The sequence below is a fragment of the Mustelus asterias genome, chromosome 7 (genome assembly GCF_964213995.1).
Source record: "Mustelus asterias chromosome 7, sMusAst1.hap1.1, whole genome shotgun sequence".
Classification (NCBI taxonomy): Eukaryota; Metazoa; Chordata; class Chondrichthyes; order Carcharhiniformes; family Triakidae; genus Mustelus; species Mustelus asterias.
This window is the reverse complement of record NC_135807.1, coordinates 17,506,465-17,530,413: the sequence shown is the minus strand read 5'-3', so window position 1 is coordinate 17,530,413 and position 23,949 is coordinate 17,506,465. Positions and strand designations below refer to the sequence as shown.

General features: G+C 42.9%; 1 protein-coding gene across 1 annotated transcript in view; it reads right to left on the bottom strand.

The window, feature by feature from the left end:
- Nucleotides 1-21,191, bottom strand: part of LOC144496012 (serine/threonine-protein phosphatase 4 regulatory subunit 1-like) — a 53,125-nt gene extending 31,934 nt beyond the window's left edge. The window contains exons 1-3 of the mRNA XM_078216973.1: nt 21,180-21,191; nt 20,805-20,849; nt 8,018-8,153 (exon numbers count right to left, since the gene is read on the bottom strand). Coding sequence (XP_078073099.1) covers nt 8,018-8,153; nt 20,805-20,849; nt 21,180-21,186 — 188 coding nt within the window. The 5' untranslated portion in view covers nt 21,187-21,191. The remainder of the gene's footprint in view (nt 1-8,017; nt 8,154-20,804; nt 20,850-21,179) is intronic.
- Nucleotides 21,192-23,949: the final 2,758 nt, after the last annotated feature.

Sequence of the window (23,949 nt, the reverse complement as noted above, 5' to 3'; positions counted from 1 at the left end):
CTCCAATGAATACAATCCTAACTAGTCTTTCCTCATGTGACAGACCTGCCATCCCAGGAATCAGCCTGGTAAACCTTCACTGCACTCCCTCTACAGCAAGGACATCCTTCCTCGGATAAGGACACCAGAGCTGCACACAATAATCCAGATGTGGCCTCACCAATGCCCTATACAATTGCAGCAAAACATCCCTATCCCTATACTCATATCATCACGCGTATATCATCACATCCCAGCTGTCTCTGCCTCTCCCATGTTTCACTGAAATTCTCCCCTTTCAAGGTTTGGCCTTCAGCCTTCTCTTCCCCCATTATGCTCGGTCTCATCCAAAACCTCTTCATCATCTTGCTCTGAAAATTTGCTCTTGCATGGTTTCATTTTACTTCACTGAACATTGCCAGAGTAGCTTTGGCAGTGGTTTAGTTTCCTTCCCCACACTATTGTCTCTGGAGTGTCCTAAAGATCTCTGCTTGATCTCCTCCTCCATTAATTAATTCCTGCCCCTTGGTAACACCAGACTGTGAATGAGTCACAACTTTCCCCATTTCAAGCTAAACCACATGTTCAGTGCCTGTGACAAGTTTCATACCCGTTCACCAGGCCACAATCTCAGGATGAGCCAGGCTGTTTGCAGCCGTCATATTTAGTTGGACCCCAAACCCAGGTTTGTTCCTACATTCCAATACATCCCATTGCTTTCAGATTTCACTATTCCAAGGATCTTGTTGCTGGATTTACATCTTCCAGCAAAACCCAACTGCCTATACTCTTGTCACTTATTTGAGCATCACCCTACCCTCACAAACCTACGTTAGCACCACATCTACAAAGGCTTAGGAAAGTTTAATATCCTCAGATTTAAAATCTTCCCAATGCACCCACACCAATAAGATGAATGATCATCTTCTGATCACAATAATGTTGGCCAGAACACCAAAATTCTTTATTCTTCACTGAAAATGTTCATGGGGTATGTTTTTACCCACCAGAACATGTTGTAATAGAGTCAGCATGGTTGTGCGCTCAAATATCGCTGTCTGGACTTTTGCAGCTATACCCCACTTTCCACCTTCCTTTTCAATTCTCTGCTTCCTGATTCTATAAAATAAAAAGCTAATAGTGAATTTGCTATCCATAACATTTCACTTTGGACTGTCCCGAGGTCAAGAGGAGATTACGTTTATTTAGTCTGTACTTAAGACCTTGGTACACTTCAGAAAACAAGGAAATCCCAAAATCCATAGAGTATGAAAAGCAGGCATGATTAAAATGCTTGTGCAGCAGCTCCCTTTTAGCTGGGCAAGATGACAAGAAAAACCTTGAATTCCTTGAGAATATAAAATTGTCAAGCATTCGTGAAAAAAAGATATAAACCAATACCAAATGATTCCTCCTCTGCAATCCGTCATTCTTCTGACTGGAATTGGACATGCAATTAACTGGAATGCCATTTCTTACTGAAACCAACAAATGTTTTCACTAAGCTTTTCACAAAATCTAAACCTTATCGTCAGCAAAATATCTGTGTCCAACCAAAAAGCAGCTTTAAAGAATGCACATAGCCTCATTTCCCTATTTGTATTTCAAACAATATTCTAATTAAATTTCATAAATTACATTTCATAACCAAACCTGTACTATTTGACAAAACAACTTCTCATGGCCACATCATACTCTGTTAAAAAAGTTATTTGGCTTAAATGGCATATCACGGAGTGTACTCACCTTAATCTTACTTAGCACTTCTGCACTACACCCATATGTAACCACTGCTAATCTTGACAACTGCAAGCTTAACTAACCGTGAACAAGTCATTGCCATTTCCTTCCTCAAAAGCACAGAATATATTTCAGTGTCACAAAATCTGCACCCAAACTCACTGCTTCCATTGTATTTGTGAGACAGCACTGCTATGCAATCAGCTGGTGCAATGCATGAAGGAACACCTCCAAATGTATTCCCCTACCAGCTGGCTACTGGATACCACATAGCACAACTATTTTTGGCGTTAACAGAATCAGCGCTTACTCCATTTGCAGATCCGTCTGGATCGTCCAATGCTGTGGAAAGCTCGCAGGCAGAAAATTAAAAGATGCAGTTCTGCCACTTAAGCAAGGGTTTAGTGATCATTTGTTTTTGTCTCATAATTTGCTTCTCAAAGTAAACTTTTGCAGATTCTTAGAGTAGCAGGAACTGACGCACCCAGAATTATTTCTGTACAACAAATTCCATGTCAGGGCATGCTCAAAGGATGGCTGTTACATAACCTTTCCAGCTGTTACAATGGTTCCTACAACATTCTGTGACTGAGATACAAACATAATGCCACATCTAAACATGACTTAGTTATATTTTTAAGCACAAAGTGCATTTGAACATTTCTAGTATAATTTCAGAATTAGAACCATAGAACCATAGAAAATTACAGCTCAGAAACAGGCCTTTTGGCCCTTCTTGTCTGTGCCGAACCATTTTATGCCTAGTCCCACTGACCTGCACTTGGACCAATTGTTCAGGAACTGTCTTTTTTAAAAGAACACAATTGGATATTCAGGCAGAAATGGCACCCAATATCCCATGCCACAATGCAGCACAACATGGGTTTGTACCATTGATTTACCAATTTTTGGTTGGGGTATTGTGATGTTAGTGTACCTTTAAGAGATATTTTTCTAAATCACGTTTTCTGCAGTTATAAGCAGGCCTTTTTGGCTTCAGTTGTTTTTTCATTATGTTGGAGGCTTGACTGAATATGTCCTTTTATTGCTGCTTAAATGGGGGTTTGTTTATTTTTACTGGGATGTTTATGACTCTGCATTGTTAGGAGAAAACTGGTTGGCAGGTCAGGTGACAGAAGTTCTTTCATTTTCACTTTGGAGCTGTTTAGGTTTTAGTTTTAGAAGGGGCATCAAGCTGAAAGTCATCTCCTCTTCTCCTCCTCCTCCCCCCCCCCCCCCCACCCCTTGGAAATTCTGCGGCTTAGCTGAAAGCCGACCTGGAGCAGGAAATCTGTTGTTGGTGGCTTAACCAGAGTCTACCTGGGATCTGGGAAGCGGTTCAGAGTCTATCCAGAAAACTGCAGACTTCATCGAAAGGTATCAAGTCCAGTATCACATGAGCATTAGTCTTTGCTGTGTTAAACCTGTGAATAGGGTTTTTTGTCTACAGGATTGATTTGATTGGAACACATTAAATATATTTGTTAAGGGTTATACATTATAGTGGTTGTTTTGTTTCTTGTTTGTATTGGTTAAGAGTTAGTGCTAATTTTCTTACTATGCACGTTCTTAAATAAACTTTGTTTGATAAAAGCTCCCGAGTGGGTCTTTTGAATCATACCTGAAGTGAAACATATCATGCTTATCTGAGCCAAATTCAAGATACAAAACTTATGATCCAGGTGGGCTCCATAAAACACTTTGGAGTTTCTGACCTGAACCATAACACATCTTGCTTGGAAGTTGCACAGTCATATTAAACATTTTCCCAACTACCAAATGAGAGAGACTATGTAAATATTCTTTATTCTCACGAGGGACAATGTACATTTACCTCGGTTACAAATGGGATGTTTTGAACTGTCCCTTTAACTGAAAGCAAAAAGGAGTAATGAAGAGGGCCATGTGATATGCCACAAATTCTGCCGACAACAAGCCTGCGTGGCTTTGTTATCATACAGACTGGGGGCTCAGGTTGAGACTTAGGGTGGAATTCTCCCAAGAATTTTGAAGTGTTGCATCCAGCAGGAAAACTGGTGAGATTAGGTTCACAATCACAAACACAATTTCTTTTTGGAGCCTGGGGAGTTTGCCACTGAATTCTCCCACACTTTCCTTTTGGAGTGGGGACCTAAAGATGCTGGCCAGATCAGCTTCTCAGAGTTCAAAAGTACCCTCCCCTTTCAGGAGCCCTGCCATGGGTCCCCTCCCTTCAAGAGCGCCCCCCCCCCCCCCAAGGAGCCCCCCCCCCACTGGACCCCCCCCCCCCCCCCCCAAAAGGAGCCCCACCCCCCACTGGACCCCCCCCCCCCCCAAGGAGCCCCACCCCCCACTGGACCCCCCCTCCCCCCAAGGAGCCCCACCCCCCACTGGACCCCCCCCTCCCCCCATAAGAACATAAGAAATAGAAGGAGTAGGCCATCTGGCCCCTCAAGCCTGCTCCGCCATTCAATAAGATCATGGCTGATCTGATAGTGGGTTCAGTTCCACTTACCCGCCCACTCCCCATAACCCTTAATTCCCTTCATGGTTAAAAATCTATCTACCTGTGACTTAAACACATTTAATGAGGTAGCCTCGACTGCTTCATTGGGCAGAGAATTCCAAAGATTCACTACCCTCTGGGAGAAGAAGTTCCTCCTCTCTCCCTGGAGATCACATGGTCTGGAATGGGGGGGTGGGGGTGAGTTCATAGGTTGTGATGAACAAAGCATCGTAGCTGTGAGGGACAGCTCGGTGGATAGGATATTAGGATGTAGATAGGCTGTAAAATTGGGCGGGGATCCTGGATTCAGGATTCAATCCTGGACCGGGGAGCGGCGCGGGCTTGGAGGGCCGATGGGCCTGTTCCTGTGCTGTATTGTTCTTTGTTCAATACTCAGCATGGCTTTGTCAAAGGCAGATTGTGCCTTACGAGCCTGGTGGAGTTCTTCGAAAATGTGACTAAACACATTGACGAAGGGAAAGCAGTAGATGTGGTTTATATGGATTTTAGCAAGGCGTTTGATAAGGTCCCCCATGCAAGGCTTCTAGAAAAAGTGAGAGGGTATGGGATCCAAGGGGCTGCTGCCCTGTGGATCCAGAACTGGCTTGCCCAAAGGAGGCAGAGAGTGTGTATAGATGGGTCTTTTTCTAATTGGAGGTCGGTCACCAGTGGTGTGCCCCAGGGATCTGTTCTGGAACCCTTGCTGTTTGTCATTTTCATAAATGACCTGGATGAGGAAGTGGAGGGATGGGTTGGTAAGTTTGCTGATGACACAAAGGTTGGTGGGGTTGTGGATAGTCTGGAGGGATGTCAGAAGTTACAGAGGGACATAGATAGGATGCAAGACTGGGCGGAGAAGTGGCAGATGGACTTCAACCCAGATAAATGCGTAGTGGTCCATTTTGGCAGGTCGAATGGGATGAAGGAGTACAATATAAAGGGAAAGACTCTTAGTACTGTGGAGGATCAGAAGTACCTTGGGGTCCGGGTCCATAAGACTCTAAAATCGGCCCCGCAGGTGGAGGAGGTGGTTAAGAAGGCGTATGGTGGGCTGGCCTTTATCAATCAAGGGTTTGAATTTAGGAGTCCGGGGATAATGATGCAGCTATATAAGACCCTCGTCAGACCCCACTTGGAGTACTGTGCTCAGTTCTGGTCGCCTCATTACAGGAAGGATGTGGAAAAGATTGAAAGGGTGCAGAGGAGATTTACAAGGATGTTGCCTGCATTGAGTGGCATGCCTTATGAGGATAGGCTGAGGGAGCTCGGTCTTTTCTCCTTGGAGAGACGTAGGATGAGAGGAGACCTAATAGAGGTATATAAGATGTTGAGAGGCATAGATCGGGTGGACTCTCAGAGGCTTTTTCCCAGGGTGGAAATGGCTGCTACAAGAGGATGCAGGTTTAAGGTGCTGGGGGGTAGGTACAGGGGAAATGTTAGGGGGAAGTTTTTCACACAGAGGGTGGTGGGCGAGTGGAATCGACTGCCGTCAGTGGTGGTGGAGGCGAACTCAATAGGGTCTTTTAAGAGACTCCTGAATGAGTACATGGGACTTAATAGGATGGAGGGTTATAGGTAGGCCTAAAAAGTAGGGATATGTTCGGCACAACTTGTGGGGCCGAAGGGCCTGTTTTATGCTGTAGTTTTCTATGTTTCTGTTTCTCAACTCTGTTCTAAATGGACTCCCCCGTATTTTGAGGCTATGCCCCCTCGTTCTTGTTTCCATTGTAAGTGGAAATAACCTCGTTGCTTCTACCCTGTCGAGCCCCTTCATTATCTTGTATGTCTCTATAAGATCTCCCCTCAACCTTCTAAACTCCAATGAGTTCAGGCCCAGTCTACCCAATCGCTCCTCATAAGCTAACCCCCTCATCTCTGGAATCAACCTGGTGAACCTTCTCTGTACCCCCTCCAAAGCTAATATATCCTTTCTTAAATAAGGGGACCAAAATTGTACACAGTACTCCAGGTGCGGCCTCACCAGTACCCTGTACAGTTGCAGCATGACCTCCCTGCTTTTATACTCCATCCCTCTCGCGATAAAGGCCAACATTCCATTTGCCTTCTTGATTACCTGCTGCACCTGCAAACTGAATTTTTGTGATTCATGCACAAGGGCTCCCAGGTCCCTCTGCACAGTAGCATGTTGTAATTTTTCACCGTTTAAATAACCCCCCTCCCCGCAACTGACAAATCTGCTGCAAACATGTAGGCTGGTTAGGGAGAGGGAGAAATTGCCAGAATAAGCCGCACTATTAAAGGGAAACGTCTTTTAATGGTCATTCAAATGTTATGACTCAGGAAAATCGGGGTGACGTGTACTTGTTGGACGCTTGGAGTGCTTTTAGATTGCTTCCTGAAAATACTGTAAAATCTATACATGTGCTGTGGGGCTATCAGCCACGTTAAGGCATTAACAGAGTATTAATAAGGGCTATCATTGTTGCATAGCATTAGTTGCTTAAGTAAAGTTCAGTTAATGTTGATTGTTACAGTGTTAGTTTTAAAACTGAAAGGAATTGTACAATAAAATTGTAAGTTGTTCACTGGGAATTTAAATATCTTTTAAAAAAGTTATTGGAACACCTTGCACAGAAGCACATTAACTAAACCCAAAGGCAGTGGCTCAGGTTGGCAAGAGCCAAGTCTTGCAAATCTTCTCTCTTCCCTTTCCCCACACTTCAACCAGTTCGTTGTGCTCAAGCCATTACTGCTCTGCTTACCAATGCATAGTAAACATCTACAAATCCAGCTAGCTCTTCTTACCCATTATAAAGCACTGGCGTGCAAAGTTATCCAGAGCTGATTGAAAAGAATACAACCTCAATGACAGGTGCAGTTAAGAATGCAGGTCATGTGTTTCTTTACAGAAAGGTAAACTCAGTCTGTATTCACACACTTCTATTTAGTGTAGCACATGCACAGCTCAAGAGTTAGACTCAAATTCAATCGCTTCGCTAGGAAAAAGGGATTGTGATATGGAATACCAAGGAGAAAAATGCAATTGTTTGCCATGTTACAAAATGTTGGAAAATAAGTTAACATAAATTTACAGATATTAGATATCAACTTTTCTCCATCAATTTAATCTATTTTCTGTTCCCCTTCCAAATGCAGTTAATTCATGTTGAGAGTAAGGCTCCACTGGTAAAGACAGCAGGTTATTTGACCAAGGCAGGCGTCATATTCAGGGCAGAGTCAGCATTTACTTGATATCTACACATTTACATTATTGATCAGAGGTCAATGGATCACGAGTTGGTGATTGCTGTTTGCAAATCTCAAGAGAAGGCCAACTATATAGTGTTCCACCATTGTGCAAACCAAGATCAGCACAGATCATAATCAAACCTGAATGGCCTCGATTATGGCTCAGTAACATCCCAGTTACTTATTCAATAAATCACTTATCAAACAATAAACTTTAATTATGTATCCAAATTAGCAAAGGGCAGATCATAAATTACATTTATTTGTACAAGACTAGATCTAATTTACAGGTGACTTTTGAAAATACTGTAGTTCTAATTTTAAATGCTTTTAATTAGGCTTTACCTTAACCGCATAATGATCATATCACAATGTTATGTTTTATTGCTATACTTCCTCACCAAACAAAAACAGGGCAAATCTAATATTGTCCAGTTAGATTTTAGAACTCAATGCAATATCCCATCCAATGCACATCAGAGGTTGTGGTATGAAATATGCTTACGATTGAAACAGAAACTTTAATCTTTAGAAGTTTAAAATAAAGATAAATATTTATTTCACAGGGGTTATCTGCATTAAGTGTACTTCTCCACATCATACCTGTTAAACGTGTTCTCACTAGCAATGTACTTATCCAGTCGACCCAACGGTGTTAGCATCTCGTCTTGAGAAACAAAATCCAAGGCTGAAGGTATAATAAGGACATCAGACTCTGAGCTGTAGTCATCCACACCAACTGGCAGAGACATCAGAAATGTTAATTGTAATTGCAACCTGTTCGAACTACAAATCTGAACGACTCCTTATACACAGTGCTGATATAACAGGATGTACTGTATTACAGTCACAAATCTCTAGCCTATTCAGAGCAGATATAGAGGAAATAAAGGCACTATAGGGTATAAAATAGCATGTTGCCTTGGTAAACATTGCAGCTGTGCTGGTTGGAATACATCTTTGATGTACTGAAGACACCATTAAAACAACAGCTCAGTGATGTATAAGAGTCTTTCCTTCCATACATTTCACTGCAAACGCACAACAAAGTGAAGCCACATTGTATTGAATTTATTTAATCTCCAAGTGACCTTAGGTGCAAACAGCCAACCAAAAGGACTTCACTTGAACATTGTAGTCACTTCCATCAAGTAGCTTGACACAATTCTTTTGTAGCTTGCCATGTGTCAGAATCAGGTAAGTGAGTTGAAAGGGAATGCTTCCACTCAGTCAACTCTGTAGGCTGCCTGGGTGTTCTAGTGTGAGCTCAAAGGTTCAACAAGTTTATCCAGTAACCTACTGAACATTTAGAAATAAGGTTTGGTGCGGGAAGAAATAGCTCTCAGCTGGCCTTGCTTGGAATGTTAAATTGACCCAAGTGCCCTGAGATAAGGGGAGTAGTATCATCCATTTATATCCTATATCCGACAATACGAGCTGAAGTACACCAGTGCTGAGCAAGGCTCTCTTACAGTTACACAGCTTGTCAGCACGAATCATACAGGTCATTTGAATAAGGATGACTTAAGTCTTCAGTCGGACTCCCCATGTCAAGAGTGTGAAATTCCAATCTGGGCCAAAACCCAACCGGAGAGGACATCAGGTTGAGGGACTGGAAGATGGAGGGAACTTGATTTTTTACACAGAGTGGTGGGGGCCTGGAATGCGCTGCCAAGTAGGGTGGTGGAGGCAGACACGCTGGCATCGTTTCAGACTTACCTGGATAGTCACATGAGCATTCTGGGAATGGAGGGATACAAACGAATGGTCTAGTTGGACCAATGAGCAGCACAGGCTTGGAGGGCCGAAGGGCCTGTTTCCTGTGCTGTACTGTTCTTTGATTCTGTTGGAGATTAGTTTTCGCCCTTACAAAAAATTCCAGTTGGAGGAGAAGCTGGGGTGGGGTGTAGCATGAGAAAGATTTTCCAACTCACTCCCTCAATATTGAGGAGCTTGGAATAGTCGAGTATAACAGGAGTTTCATTCCTTAAGCTTGGAGGATTAATAAGTGTTTCAAGATAAATAATGGGCCATAACTTCCTGAGTGGCAACTAGCATTGGATTGGCACCTTGTGCCACTTAGCTGTGCCAAATTTATTCCGTGCCAATCTCACCCAATCTACTGACTCAGGGCAAGTGAATTCCAAACAGTGCAGCTGACTCTAAAGTCCAGCGGTGAAGTAAAGGAGATGTGGAGGAGGACACACATTTTTTTTTACTGCACTAGCTGCCATAAACCTGATATGTTTAACAGCTCCAATAAAATTGACAAGCAGGGAGAGGGTAAGTTCATAGGACTTCTTTTGTAGGGGGCGAGGGGAGGTGACAGCGTGGGGAGTTCCGTGTGGGTGGGGAGAATCCCATGTGACCAGGTGTTGGAAAATACCATGGGGGGAGGAGGATGGTGTGGATAGAGTCCTGAGAGAGTTCAGTCTGTGTCTTTGCAATTAGTTAGTCAGAAATTAGAAAACATTTTAATTCTTCCAACATTTTCTAAGTAATTAATGGGGTAACTCTGAGAACCATCTGAAGTTTACGATTTAAAATCTGACACTGGGAAGCTCAGAAGTTAAAGCCCAATATCCTCTCTGCATCGATTTATGTTACTTTAGTAATTGGCTCCTTTAGCAGCTGAAGAATTTCTAAACTTCCTAGGGCTCAGAAGGGCTTCAGGTCATCTCAAGCAGAGTAGTCTCTAGACGCTCCAGCTTTCAAGGATGGATGTAACTGAAGCACCCTTGCCTGTCTTGGCCACTGTGGCATTGCCAATCCCCTTCCCTCACAAATTGACACTAAGGCCCACTCTGCCACCAGAACAAGTCAGTTGAAAATTTGGTTGCAAGAGTTTTAGGCACCATGAGGAGTGGGAGAAAAAAGATGAAGTTGGAGAGTGGAGTAAACAGAATATTAAGAGGTTTCGTATGGTTCAACATCATGCCAAACTTTAAGAATTTCTACACTTACCACAACTCTCCAGTTACAACAACTTCACACAAAAATCTCACTGGCAGCAAAAATGCCAATGTCTAGGCAAATTGGAGCAAAAAAATTGTAGAAATCACAAATGCCCAAAGTATATATTTGTCAAATATCTCTACACTATTGGACATGTAGTTCTAATTATTCCATGCCTTCCTATGTACCCTTGAACTAGGGAATTGCTGTTACCAGTTCTGATATGCATCTGTGACCAACTCCACAGAGCAATCAGGACCAGCCTCAATATTGATCCAGAGGGACTTGAATTAGTACCAGCTGGATATCTAATGGTATTCAACTGGTGCTTCCACTCTTAGTTCAGACATTTAAATGTCCATGACCCGAGAGAGAAAACAGTGCAGCAGGCAGCCTGGTAACAGACTTCCACTCTGACCTCTTAGTTGTGGAGTGTGGGGAATTTTCAGAGGGAAAAAAATTACAATATTAGAAACAACACTTTGAAATTAACAGAAAACATGGACAAATACAGCCCCACGTCTATCTTCATATTCTGAAGCACTTCTGAGTCTGAATTTACAACACCCGAAATTGTTCAAACAAGGTTAGACAGGCTAAATGACTGGTCAGAAAGGCATGGCTGAATCAACACTGAAGCTACCAGGTTTAAGGGCTAATTTTATAATTTCAAGGCCTGGAGGGGAAACTCATCTGTCAGAAATGTAGTGGAAACGTTGCCATTTCAAATTCCCAAAAAGCTTCAAAAAGGTTAGATAAACATGCTAACTTGATAAAAACGTGCCAACTACATTCCTGGATTTCAGCAATTTTCATACTGACGTGAAATTCGGAGACCTGTAGTTACTTCAAATGTGTACACACATACCATCTCCCAATGCCCTGGTACAGATATTACCTAGCAAAGTTGAATATTGCCACAACCTGCATTTTAGTATATTTAACACTGTAAAAAAAAACTATATGTTGCACAGGAACATAATGTGACAAACCTGACACCTTGTCGAGGAACTAAAGGTTTTCAATTTTCTCACCTAAATCCTTCAATATTCTTCGTTTTTTCCCCCCCCCATTCATGGGATAGTGTGTCACTGGCAAGGTAAAATTGTTGGCAAAGTCGGGGGTGAGCCATCTCCTTGACCGCTAAGTGGCTCAGCCATTTCAAAGAGTAGTGAAGAGTCAAACACATGCGGGCCACACCAGACAAGGAAGGTAGTTTCCTTCCCTAGAAGGATATCAGTAAACCAGACTGATTTTTTAACCACAGTCTGGAAGTTACAAAGCTGTCATCACTGATGCTAGCTTTTCATTCCAGATTTATTTAATTGCCGTGGGTGGAATTTGAACTTGTCGCCAGATTATTGGGGTTTTGGCCTCTGAATTATTATTACTATGCTATTGTTCTGTATATTTATTTCTTATAGTTCTTGGAGGGGAACCTTTTACCTGTACTAAACTATTTAAGCACCGTCCCTTCGCTCATCTTCCAAAAACTCCAGCGCTGCAACCTTCTTTCCCACTTTATCCTTGTCTACTACTCTCACACAATATGTTTATAAAAGGGCACCTTAATGTACCATTCTTTCTTGATGTATTAGTCCAATAATTCAAACACATAACTCACTAGTGCCAAGATAAATGCTTTTTAGATCAGTATTTGATTCATTACACCACTAAGTATCACTCGTGCTCTCCTTAGCGGAGACTGCTGTTGCTTTACAAAACTCTCTTGAATGCACTTCATAAATTTAGATTCTGCCACCTCAAAGTTCAATTTAATGTCAAAAAGCCTTCCACAATGGTCACTTAAAGCTGTTCAAAGTGAGCTCTGCCTCATCATTTATTTGCAGCTTTAGGTTTGGTTTAAAATGCCGCTTTATGCCAAGCAATACATGTAATAAAACTCTCATTCACACAAGGTGCTCAGATATCACTGAAATAGCACAATAAAATGCAAGTTGCGTGGTACAGTTCTGTTAGCATCTGACATCCTCTGGTTTTTCATTCAATTGGTTATAAAAGCATCAACAAGTATTAGCACACTGTTTAGCTGTGGCCAAGAGGGGGATGGATATCAAAGCTTCATCTGATCTGTATTAATTCATGCACTTGCAAAAGCAATTTCTGGATGGTAGTCGGGATTAGGAACCCCAGTTTACTGTTTTCTTCATTAATCCAGAAGCACTCTGCCCAACTGCAATCCTAGTTGAGATCCCAAACTCAGCCAATGCCAAAGATTGAGCTTGAGACCTTCCTGGTAGACACAGTTGAGTCACTAAATGATTAAGTCACAAAGGCCTGAATGCCAAATGGATTACTTTAAAAATATTGCTCAACTTAATCTTTATATTGTTTATTTTTCTAGTTAGATCTACCTAATGCTGTTCCTACCCTTCTGAGAAAGAACTGCATGGTATAACTGAAGAATTAAGCATGCAACAAAACAAAATTGCACACTAACGTGAAACTTAGCTGGCTTTTTAGCCACACTCCTGAATTAACAAGCCAACGTAGATCCGTTCCTAAAAGCTCGGAGTGTCATAACATACTGAACGAACAAGAGGCAGGAGTTGGAAATGTATGTTACTGACTAAATGAGGGAGAATTTCCTTTTTAAACATAGCTACCTGGGATAATTTAAGTCAGGTAGCACTCATGCCCCCCACATTTCCTCCCCCTCCCCCCCACCCTCTTCCTTTGAAAGAAGTACCCAACTAGTCTCATTCCACTACTTCTTCCACTACACAAAGATCCATCCCCAAAACCTAACCTCCCCCACCCCCAAAGTATAGATTCCAAGTTAATTTGCCTGCACAACCCTTTCAGACAGTGCATTCCACATCATAACTCGTATCATTAAAAATAACCCATAGGAGTCACGTGATGCCAGCGCAAGAACGGCTGCATTTTTGCGAGCTCTGGCACTGCTCATCTTTTAATCCTTTTATTTATCCAGATGCATAACCTATATTTGTCTAATCCTGGAGTGTATACTCTGTGCTGTGTTCCTGGAAGATACTGGTTACATTTGGGTGATGGGGAACCAAGCAAAGTCAAGAAAATCCTCATTCGATCAAGGTAGCTGGGGACAGCCGGGGTGGGGTGATGTTTGCAGTGGCAGTTTAGCTGGTGAACGGGCTAACACGCTGGTGATGTTGTAGGCATTGAGATGTCAGTTGCCTGATGATAGTCTTGGCTCCCTGGCATAAATCATTGGTGTTCACATTGATGAACTGCAAGATATCCGAAAGAAAATGGGTGATGCAGAGGCAAGAGTTGTGTCAAGTCAAAAAGGTAGGGTCCTCAGTGGAGGTTCACCTCCAGTCCATGGAAATCCTGCTGCATGGTATGTCAGACATCCTGGTTAATTCACAGAGATTGGGCCGGAGAAGGAGTGTCCATGCACCCAATCTCCCAAGGTGAACTTCCGTCTGAATTTGAGAACTGGCTGTCACGCTTTTGTAATCTTGATTTGAAGGCTGAGCATTTCAAGTTTGAAGACGTATACTCTATCTGGTCTTTGAGATCTGGGGTCAGTTACATACCCCGATTGCTGGTCTTATGTTGTCTTGATCTCGGTGTTTGTCAAGAGGCGCTGGAGGCAGCCAGGTGCAAAGGGACCTCACCACCTGATGGGGCTTCTGAGAATAGCACAACGCAGGTGTAGCGACCTCCAAAAGACCATAAGATGTAGGAGCAGAATTAGGCCATTCAGTCTATCGAGTCTGCTCTGCCATTCAATCATGGCTGATATGATTCTCACCCCCATCCTCCTGCTTTATCCCTGTAACCCTTGCTCCCCTTATTGATCAAGAACCTATCTATCGCCATCTTAAAGACACTCAATGACCTGGCCTCCACAGCCCTCTGTGGCAATGAGTTCCACAGAATCCTACAGTGCAGAAGGAGGCCATTCGGCCCATTGCATCTGCACCAACCACAATCCCACCCAGGCCCTGTCCCCGTAATCCACCCATAACCCCTGCAAGTCCCCTGATACTAAGGGGCAATTTAGCATGGTCAATCCATCTAATCTGCACATCTTTAGACTGTGGGAGGAAACCAGATCAACCGGAAGAAACCCACGCACACATGGGGAGAACGTGTAAACTCCACACAGATAGTGATTCAAGCCAGGAATCGAACCCGGATCCCTGGTGCTGTTAACCTTAAGAGAGTTCAACAGAATTCCAAAGTCCCTTTGGGCTTCAGATTTCCGAAGCCTTTCCCCAGTTAGAAAGTAGTCTACGTCTCTATTCTTCCTACCAAAGTGCATAACCTCTCACTTTCCCACATTGTATTCCATCTGCCACTTCTTTGCCCACTCTCCTAGCCTGTCCAAGTCATTCTGCAGCCTCCCCACTTCCTGTCCCTCTACATATCTTTGTATCATCCACAAATTTAGCAACCATGCCCACAGTTCCACCTTCCAGATCATTAATGTATATAGTGATAAGTTGTGGTCCCAACACTGACCCTGTGGAACATGAGTCACCGGCTGCCATCCTGAAAAGGACCCCCTTATCCCCACTCTCCGCCTTCTGTCAGCCAATCTTCTATCCATGCCAGTACCTTGTCTCCAACACCATTGGCTCAAGGCTTATTTAGCAGCCTCCTGTAAGGCACTTTGTCAAAGGCTTTCTGGAAATCCAAATAATTCACCTGGGTGAAACTATGGATGGATTCTTGATGTTGCTCAACAATCCAGTAAAGGCTTTGGCCTTTTCAAGCTCTGTGGGTGACTATCTTATCCTGCAGTTCATCACTTATGCTCAACTACTCCTTCTCGTGATTATAATCCTGATTTTGTGATGCTGCCTTTTATCCTGACAAGGGCGTTTGATATATGAGCACTGAGACGTATGCCGCCTGTTATTCTTGGAAACTCAGATATCCATTTATGTTTAATGGAACTCATCCACTGGTATGTTCTGGCAGTAGAACGAGGAATGCTTTAGGTCGAAGTGTACATTCAATTGTCTTTCCCTGCGGTGTCAGAGAATCAGAGCAGACTCAATGGGTCAAATCACCTCCTTCTGCACTGTAGGGGCACTATGATTCTAAATCTCCACTGCATCCTAAAGTCAATATATCTGGCCTGGAGTACTGCGTCCAGAACTGAATACAGTACTTCAAATTGGGTCCAACTAAAACTTTATGCAACTGAAATATAATTTACACATGTTTCATTCTGGTCAGTTTAGATAAAGGCCACAATTCCACTGGCCTTGAGTTTTCTGTAGCTGTCCTCCACAATTCTTAGCTTCTCATCATTTAGAAACTAAACTGGCTTTCTTGGATCCAGATGACTTCACCTTCCCAAATGAAATTCCATCTGCCAGATTTGCTCATTTACAGACCATCAATGCCACCTCCCTGTTCCTAACCACACTATCCACTATGCCACCGAGAACAGCATTGATATGCAGGTCTCTCAAGTCAGTTATATTGACAAAGACAAGGGGGTCGACGTATGTTGGAATTGGATAAAACACTCCAATAGCTGGAGTATTGCGTGCCGTTCTGGTCACATTACAGGAAGGACATAATTGCTCTGAATGAGTGTAGAGGAGATTTACAAGAATATTGCCAGGGCTGTAAAAGTCTAGCTATGAGAAGAGATTGGAAAGGTTGGGGTTATTTTCCTTGAAACAAAGGCGGCTGAAGTGTACAAAATTATGAGGGGAAGCGATAGAGTGGACAGGATATAATTGTTTCCCTGGGTGGAGAATTCTAGAACCAGGAGACGGAGATTCAAGATAAGTGCCAGAAAGTGTAGAGGGGACATGAGGCAGAGGGTAATGTGGGTGTCTGGATCTCACTGCCCAAATTGGTGGTGAAGGCAGAGAGCCTAAACTCATAAAAAATATCAGGATCTGCATCTTAAGTGTTGTAAGCCATACTGTTGTGGGCCAGGTGTAGGAAGATGGGATTAGATAGAGCACTGGGTGTCCTCGGGCTGGCATGGACAAGATGAATCAAATGGCATTCTTATGTGCTGTAACTTTGGGAGGAGGTCAATGTGCAGCATGGGTGACTCGCAGGTCATGGACTCAGGGGGAGGCTGGTTGAATCATGGAACAGATTTCTTTTTGAGACTGCTAGTATTTTCTCTCTGGCTTGCTAACGTCCTGTACAGTCTGGTGAAGACACGTGGGCTGAAGAGAGTGATAGGAGTGTGCTAAATTGATATTTAAATGTGGCACCAGGACCTCCTAACCTGCCAGCTGATGGTGGGTGGAGAAATCAGCTGCCGGCCCACCAGGAGATTGGGAGGGGAACTCGCTTGTACATAATTAACGAGATTCCAAGTGCAGAAACTAACCCTCCTAGCTAGTGGGAAAGACATTGCCGGAGCCACCTGCCATCACACTTGAGTTTTAAAAACAGAGAATTCTGCCCATTGTTTTCACACTTTTCTGCATTAACCTGACCTGCCAATGCATCTACCCAGTTCACCAGTCTAGCATTTTGATGCCTGCCACTATCATCTGCAACTTTCAAAATTATGCCACCATACCCAAATTCAGATCATTATTAAAAACACTGAATAGTATAGTTCTATTAGCACCTTTCTGGGCACATCAATATACACTGTTTTGTGTCCATGATTCCATTTTCTCTAAGCTGCTTAGTCTTGTAAAAGCCTATTTTATAGTCATTTATCAAATATCTTTTGAGAATCCATTTACGCAACATCAACTGCACGACTTTCAACTTTCTCCATTATTTTAACCAAGAACTCAATCACCTTTGTCAGACACAATTTGTCTTCAACTGCTATCATTTACTAATCCATGTTTTTCCCCCAAGTGAAAATTAATTTTGTCTCTAGAACTTGGTTACCCCCATCACAGTCATGGGCGATGGTTACTGGATTTAGCCGACGTTCCTTTTTTCGAACAAGAATACAACATTTGCACCCTGCTTGTCTTATAATATTACTCTAATTCAGTTTCGATATTTCTATTATAGCTCTTGGGGCTAAAAGGATCAAGGAATATGGGGAGAAGTGGGTGGGGGGGGGGGGGCAAAAATCAGGATATTGAATTTGATGATTGGCCATGATCATAATGCATGGCGTAGCAGGCTCGAAGGGCCGAATGGCCTACTCCTGTTTCTAGTATCAATGTTTCTATGATAGCGTAGGAAGACTGAAAAACTGTTGTGACAGCCTCTGCTATTTCCACCTCAACTTCCCTCAGAAACCCAATATACATTACGTTCCGACAGGGTGCCTTTTCTACTTCAAATGCACAAACATTTTAAAATACCTCCTCTATTTTGATCCTATCCGATTTGTCTACCCCTCTGCCTTTAATACAACTTTGGCAGCACTGTCATTTTTCATGAAGACTTACACAACACATATAGGTTGTATCTCAGCCATGACCTCTGCCTCCACAAGATGACTGCCTTTTCTGTCCTGAAACAGCCCCACCCTTCCTGTCCTTTCACTCTTACATAAGACTTCAGTGGACCTTCTTATAAGACTGCTATATTTTTCCTCAAGCACTGACTTTACCCCCCTTATTTCGATACAAAATGAGATGTCCATCCTTTTGTTAGATTGCGACTCCCATTTTGGGTGCCTGCCTTCTACACATTTACAGGTTTTCCTGTTCAACTTTACTAGTTTTATATCGACTCTCCTGGCTGTTTTCACAATCCAGTTGTATTAGATTGGGACTTTGCACCTGATAACAGACGTTAACATAGATGATTAGGGCTGATGCATCCAAGTGAGCCAGACTACAGAAATCCACATAAAGGGCACTACAATTTCTTGAATTATCTTTCATTACTTGAAACCTAGCCCCATTACCAACAGCCCTATCTGCAAATAAAACCCAGCCAAAATTGAATATAGGAAGCCTATAATAATCTAAAGCTTAAGCTTTCTTGCAAATTTCAAAGTAATTGGTATGTTTACTAACATACCAATTACTACAGAATTATGAATTAAACCCAAAATATCTTGTTACTTTATTAGGGCGGAATGCAGTTTGGAATGGTGATTTCCAACGTTATTACAGGTGAATAGAACATTTCTGAACAGGGAGAATTATTTCTTCTCCTTTCATAAGTATTTTTTAAAAAGTCTGCAGCGAGATGTATCTATTATTATTGACATATCTCAACTTGAATGGACACAAATAGCTCCCACTGCAAGGATGGTTGAATTAGTAATAAGAAACCAAAGTATTGGTCCTTGTGATGAAAGACCTCCATATGCTCATGTCACTCTACTCAATTCATTTATTTTGCTACTTTGCGGCCAGCATCGATGGAGAAGGTGTAAACTGAGAGAGATGGCATTAATCTACACATCTGACAAGGTAAAACATCTGCTGTTAGAAATAGCCATACATCTATGTGCTTTTACTTTTGCTGACTGGTATGTTGCCCTTCCAAGCTGCAAATAGTAACTTTCGAGTGCTCGTGTGACAGCTTGCTTTCATCTGGTGCTGATGATATAGAAACTACTCTAGTAACACACAGGGGTTCAGTTGTTTCAATATCAGGAACTATAGGTAGGACTACTGAACCATTTCCTGGAGTGGTTCTGCAAGGCATACACAAGTACTAATTTCTTTCTTTCCCTCAAACAACTGAAGGTCATGACTTCCATAACAATTACACCATTGAATACCAAGACATTGCCAACTTCCCAAGTTATTAACTGGGAAATAATCTTAATTATTTTTGAAATATTTTAAATTTAAAAGATCGGAAAACTAATTTTCCTTAGACATTGTTATCTGTCTGCTTCACCACCCCAACCCACCCTTTGTAATTTTTTAAGCAAATATCAACAGGTAAACTACTTTAGACTTCCTGAATACAACTTCTAGGTGTGGTGTGCAAACAAAACTTAAGTTATAAGCCCTCTAGCTTTCCATCCTACGAGGAAGCACCTCAATTTACACTTGGCACCTCGCTCAACAGTTTCGATGAGACCAGGAATTCAATGCAAATCTGTCATCCACTACTCATGAGACAGCACAATAAAAAGCTACTTTGTCACTGTGCAAGCATGCATGCAAATCTTGTGTACACATTGCATCAGCCACTACAGGCAGAGAGTTCGCAACACCAATGCAAATTAATTCAAAATGCACATTTTAGCAAAGTCTACCCAAGTATCTACAACTGCATTAACTCATTGTGTCTATACAAAAGTCTACAGAACAGCTCAAAAATGTACAACTGTAAAGCAATACAGAAGTAAGTGACTTATGCGTGCACATAGTGCTCCTTAAATTTCAGATTATGCCAATTTGTCATTTAACTCAAACACTAAAATATTTAAATATTCAATTCATTTTAAAATATTCCAACATTTCCATTCAAAACATGATTTGCATTTTAAGAGGGTCACAAACTGGACTGCCACAACTGCCAAAAAGCTCCAAGTCAAAACAAAATGGTGGTGCTCTCAGAATTGCCCTTTCCCCACACTGTTTCTGCAATGGCTGTTAAAATCCCAATCATGCAGACCTTGGCACTCCCAGGGTCTTTATTCTGTTAACATGTCAGCAGCAGTAGAGCTGCTACAATTGGTCTTTCCTGGGTTAGAGCAATTCTGACAGAATGTCAGTACCTGACTGATTTTGGAATTAAGTTTTGGACATCAGATGAGGGTAACCGAGATGCAGTTAATCAGCCTGCTGCCACTCACCCACCCCCAAGTTACAGATGAAAAAATGGCCACTTGAACCCGGTACTGAGAGGACAACCTTAAGCACACAAACATAAACCAGCAAGGAACAAAAAAAAACGGAGGGGGGAAAATCAACTGGACTGCACTCGTTTGGCAACCAATTTGATTGCTTTTCATTGTACATCACTCAACTCCAATTTACTGCTGAATAAAGCTTGCGGGATGATAATACCAAGCAAGCATTCAACTGGCGCTTTGACAAACTGACAGCATCCAGGAGACATGTTCCCGATCGAGGAGCAGAGAAATGCCGCTGATAAACCCTCTCCCCCGGCGAATCAAGTGTCTAAAGGCATCTCCACCCCACCTAAAACAAACCCCTTACATTTCCACTGAGAAACAAAACCACACGTCTATTTTCCTTCCAAATTGGCGGCTTCATCATTTCCGCTCCGACCACAGAGAGACGGGCGGACGGGACACCCCCTCCCTTCCCTTCTGTCAACTCCTCAAGGCGAAACAATCAAAGATTGGAAAGTGTATTTTGATATAATATACATGATATATTTTTTTTTGTTAAAAAGGACAGCATGTTTCCCATCCCTTTCGGAGCCACGCTTTGGGGGAAAAGATAAAAGGGTGTAATTTCTACTCCAACCTCCACTACAAACTCCTGAAGGGACAGCGAGAGAGAGGGAGAGGGGGGGGGGGAAGAGAGTGAAGCCCGAGTGAGGGGAGGAGGAGAGGGAACAGTCACCGCTCATCACTCACATCCGTCCAGATCCTCCTGCAGCTCCTCCTGCACCAGCGACAAATCTGCAGCAAAGAGCGGAGATAAAATATTTTTTTAAAAATCATCAAATTACTTAAAAATAATTTAATTACTTGCCAAAATCGGCAATTACAACAATAACCCTCCCCCCCCCCACCCCGCGCCAAACCAACAAGACTCCCGACAGCGACACAAACTTTCTCCTTCGCGAAACAATAAACGGATTTTCACGAAAAGATTCCGGCGCACAAACTTGCTAAAATATATCGACATCGCTTCTAAAAAATAAATCGCAAAGGTTAGAAGCGCGAGTCGGGGGCAAATAATTCCCGCAGTTAAATAAATAAATAAAGCAAGAGCCAACTCTCTCCTACCCGCCATCTTGTTCCCCCTCCCCCCCCCCGGTCCTACATTTAAAACCATCCCCTCCCCCCCTCCAACCCCCTGCCTGCGTCCCCGCCGGAACTGGCCGGGCGGCACCGCTTGCACTGAAGGAAAAGGCCGACCTTTCCCCTGTGGAGTCCACCATCAACATACACACACACACAATGTTGATGATTTAATTTAATTGTGTTTCCTTTCTAATCATTTTGGTATTGATGCCCCCTACGTTTTCTTTTTTAAAGAATTACTTTGATTCTGTTGTCCATCTCAAAAGGAAGAGTGGAAATGCCCTCCACCTATATTTGGATAAGAAGTTAGTGAAAAGAGATAAAAGGGTCACTTTAAGCTCACTTCAACACATATGGAGCTGTGCCTGCATTAAAATGATATCACACCCAGCCCAGCTCACATTTTTATTTTCAAATAAGCCAAGCTCGCTGCTAATTGCTGTTAAATTGGGTGGTTGAGTTCATTTAGTTTGGGAAGCACTTCAGGTTTTTACGCCTGAGAACTGAAAATAGCTGCATTATATACTGCAAGCAATCCAGCAACAAGACCGTAGGGCATTGAAGCCAATAGGGGTCCATGGGAAAACTCTACACAAACTGGAATCATACCGAGCACAAAGGAGGAAGGTTGTGGTTGGTGCATCACTGCAGGAGTTCCTCTGTGCGTCCAAGGCCAGACTATCTTCAGCTGCTCCATTAATGACTTTTCCCTCCGTCATCAACTCAGAAGTGGGGACGTTTGCAGATGATTGCAGGATGTTCAGTGTCGTTGCAGCTCCTTGGATGTTGAAGGGGTCCGTGCCTGCATGCGAAACAAGACGAGACAACCTTCAGGCTTTGGCTGATAAATGGCATGCAACATTGTGCCACATGAGTGCCTGACAGTGACTATTGTAGAAAGCTGTGGGTTCCCTAAATCACTGACAACAAGGACTTGCAACAAAGGTGGTTTATTCCTGAGTTCAACAGCTGTGCACAGCACTTGTGCTCTGCCTGTGCCCTGGGATTAACTCCCATGCTCCTGCCACGTGAGCTCTTTTGAAGCTATATGTTCTCACGTGACCACTTTATCTACAACTATCTCCAGCAAGAAGTGAGTCTAACTCCCTCTCTTACATTCAGTGACATGAGCACTGGTCAAATCTCCCACCGTCAACATACTGGGTATCACTTGCATTGATCAAAAACTTGGACCAGCCACAAACATACTGTAGCTACAAGACCAGGCCAAAGGTATGAGTCTTCTGTGGTGATTAACTCATCCCTGACTCCCCATAGCCTGTCCACCACCTTCAAGGCACAAATCAAAAGTATAATGGAATACTTTCCCCTTGCCTGGATGGGAGCAGCTCCAACAACACTCAATAAGCAACCTATTTGATTGACATCCAATCACCACCTTAACCATGCACTGCCTGTACTACCAGTGCTCAGTGGCAGCATAGTGTGTACAAATGCACTTCAGTAACTCCTAAAGGCAGGTTGCAGGGTGGCACAGTGGTTAGCACTGCTGCCTCACAGCGTTCGGGACCTGGGTTTGATTCCCGGCTTGGGTCACTGTGCAGAATCTGCATGTTCTCCCTGTGTCTGCGGAGGTTTCCTCCGGGTGCTCCAGTTTCCTCCTACAGTCCGAAAGACATACTAGTTAAGTGCATTGGCCATGCTAAATTCTCCCACGGTGTACCCCGAACAGGTGCCGGAGTGTGGCGATTTTCACAGTAACTTCATTGCAGTGTTAATGTAAGCATGTTGTGACAAAATAAATAAACTTTAAACTTTTCAAATCCACAACCTCTACCACCTAGATTAGGAAGAACAAGGCTTACAGAAGTATGGGATCTCACCACCTGCAAGTTCCCCTCCAACACACACCCCATTCTGACTTGGAACGATATCAACATTTCTTCACAGTCGGTGGATCAGAATCACTTCCTTAACGGCAATCAGGGAATAGATGCTGAACATGCTCACATTTTATGAATAAATCACAGAAAGTATTGGAAGGCATGGATACGTGCTCACTTATCTAAACCAGGCCTAATTCTACTGCCCTAAGCCAAGCTCAAGGAGGACAGAAACTTTCCGTTCAGCAGATGCTCATGTTAAAATCAGCAAACTCAATATAGAATGGAAATAGAACCTATAATTGTCCTGCTTGTCATAGCTCATCAGCATTCCTGACCTTCAAGATATCTTATGGCATATCATCACCATCATCCTCATGCATACGTAGTGATCATGCCATTCCAATTATGCTTCAGAGCTCAAGAAGGTGAGCACTTATCTGGCCTCCCATTACTTTTTCTTGAATCGCTGCAGTCCATGTGGTGTAGGTATGAGTCTACAAGTTGATTCAATCTCTCAGATGACAATTCCCTCATCCAAGAAATCAGTCTACTGAAAATTCATTGCACTCTTCCTCAGACAAGTATATCCTTTTTTAGGTAAGAAGACTGTACACCAGAACTGGTTGCACCAAGACCTTTGCAACTGCAATAAGATTTTGCAATTTTATACTCTAATTTTTTTGTAATAAGACTACCATGCCATTTGCTTTCTGAATTGTTTGTTGTAACTGCATGTCAACCTCCTGTGATGCAGATCCGAGGACCCAGATCTCTCTGAACATCAGTGGGTGGAATTTTCTCTTCTTTTGACCATGTGTCAACTCAGGTGGGAAAAGCATATGACAGAGGAGGAGGTGCTGGAAATCTTAAAGCGCAATGAAGCAATGAAGCCAGCGCGCACGGAG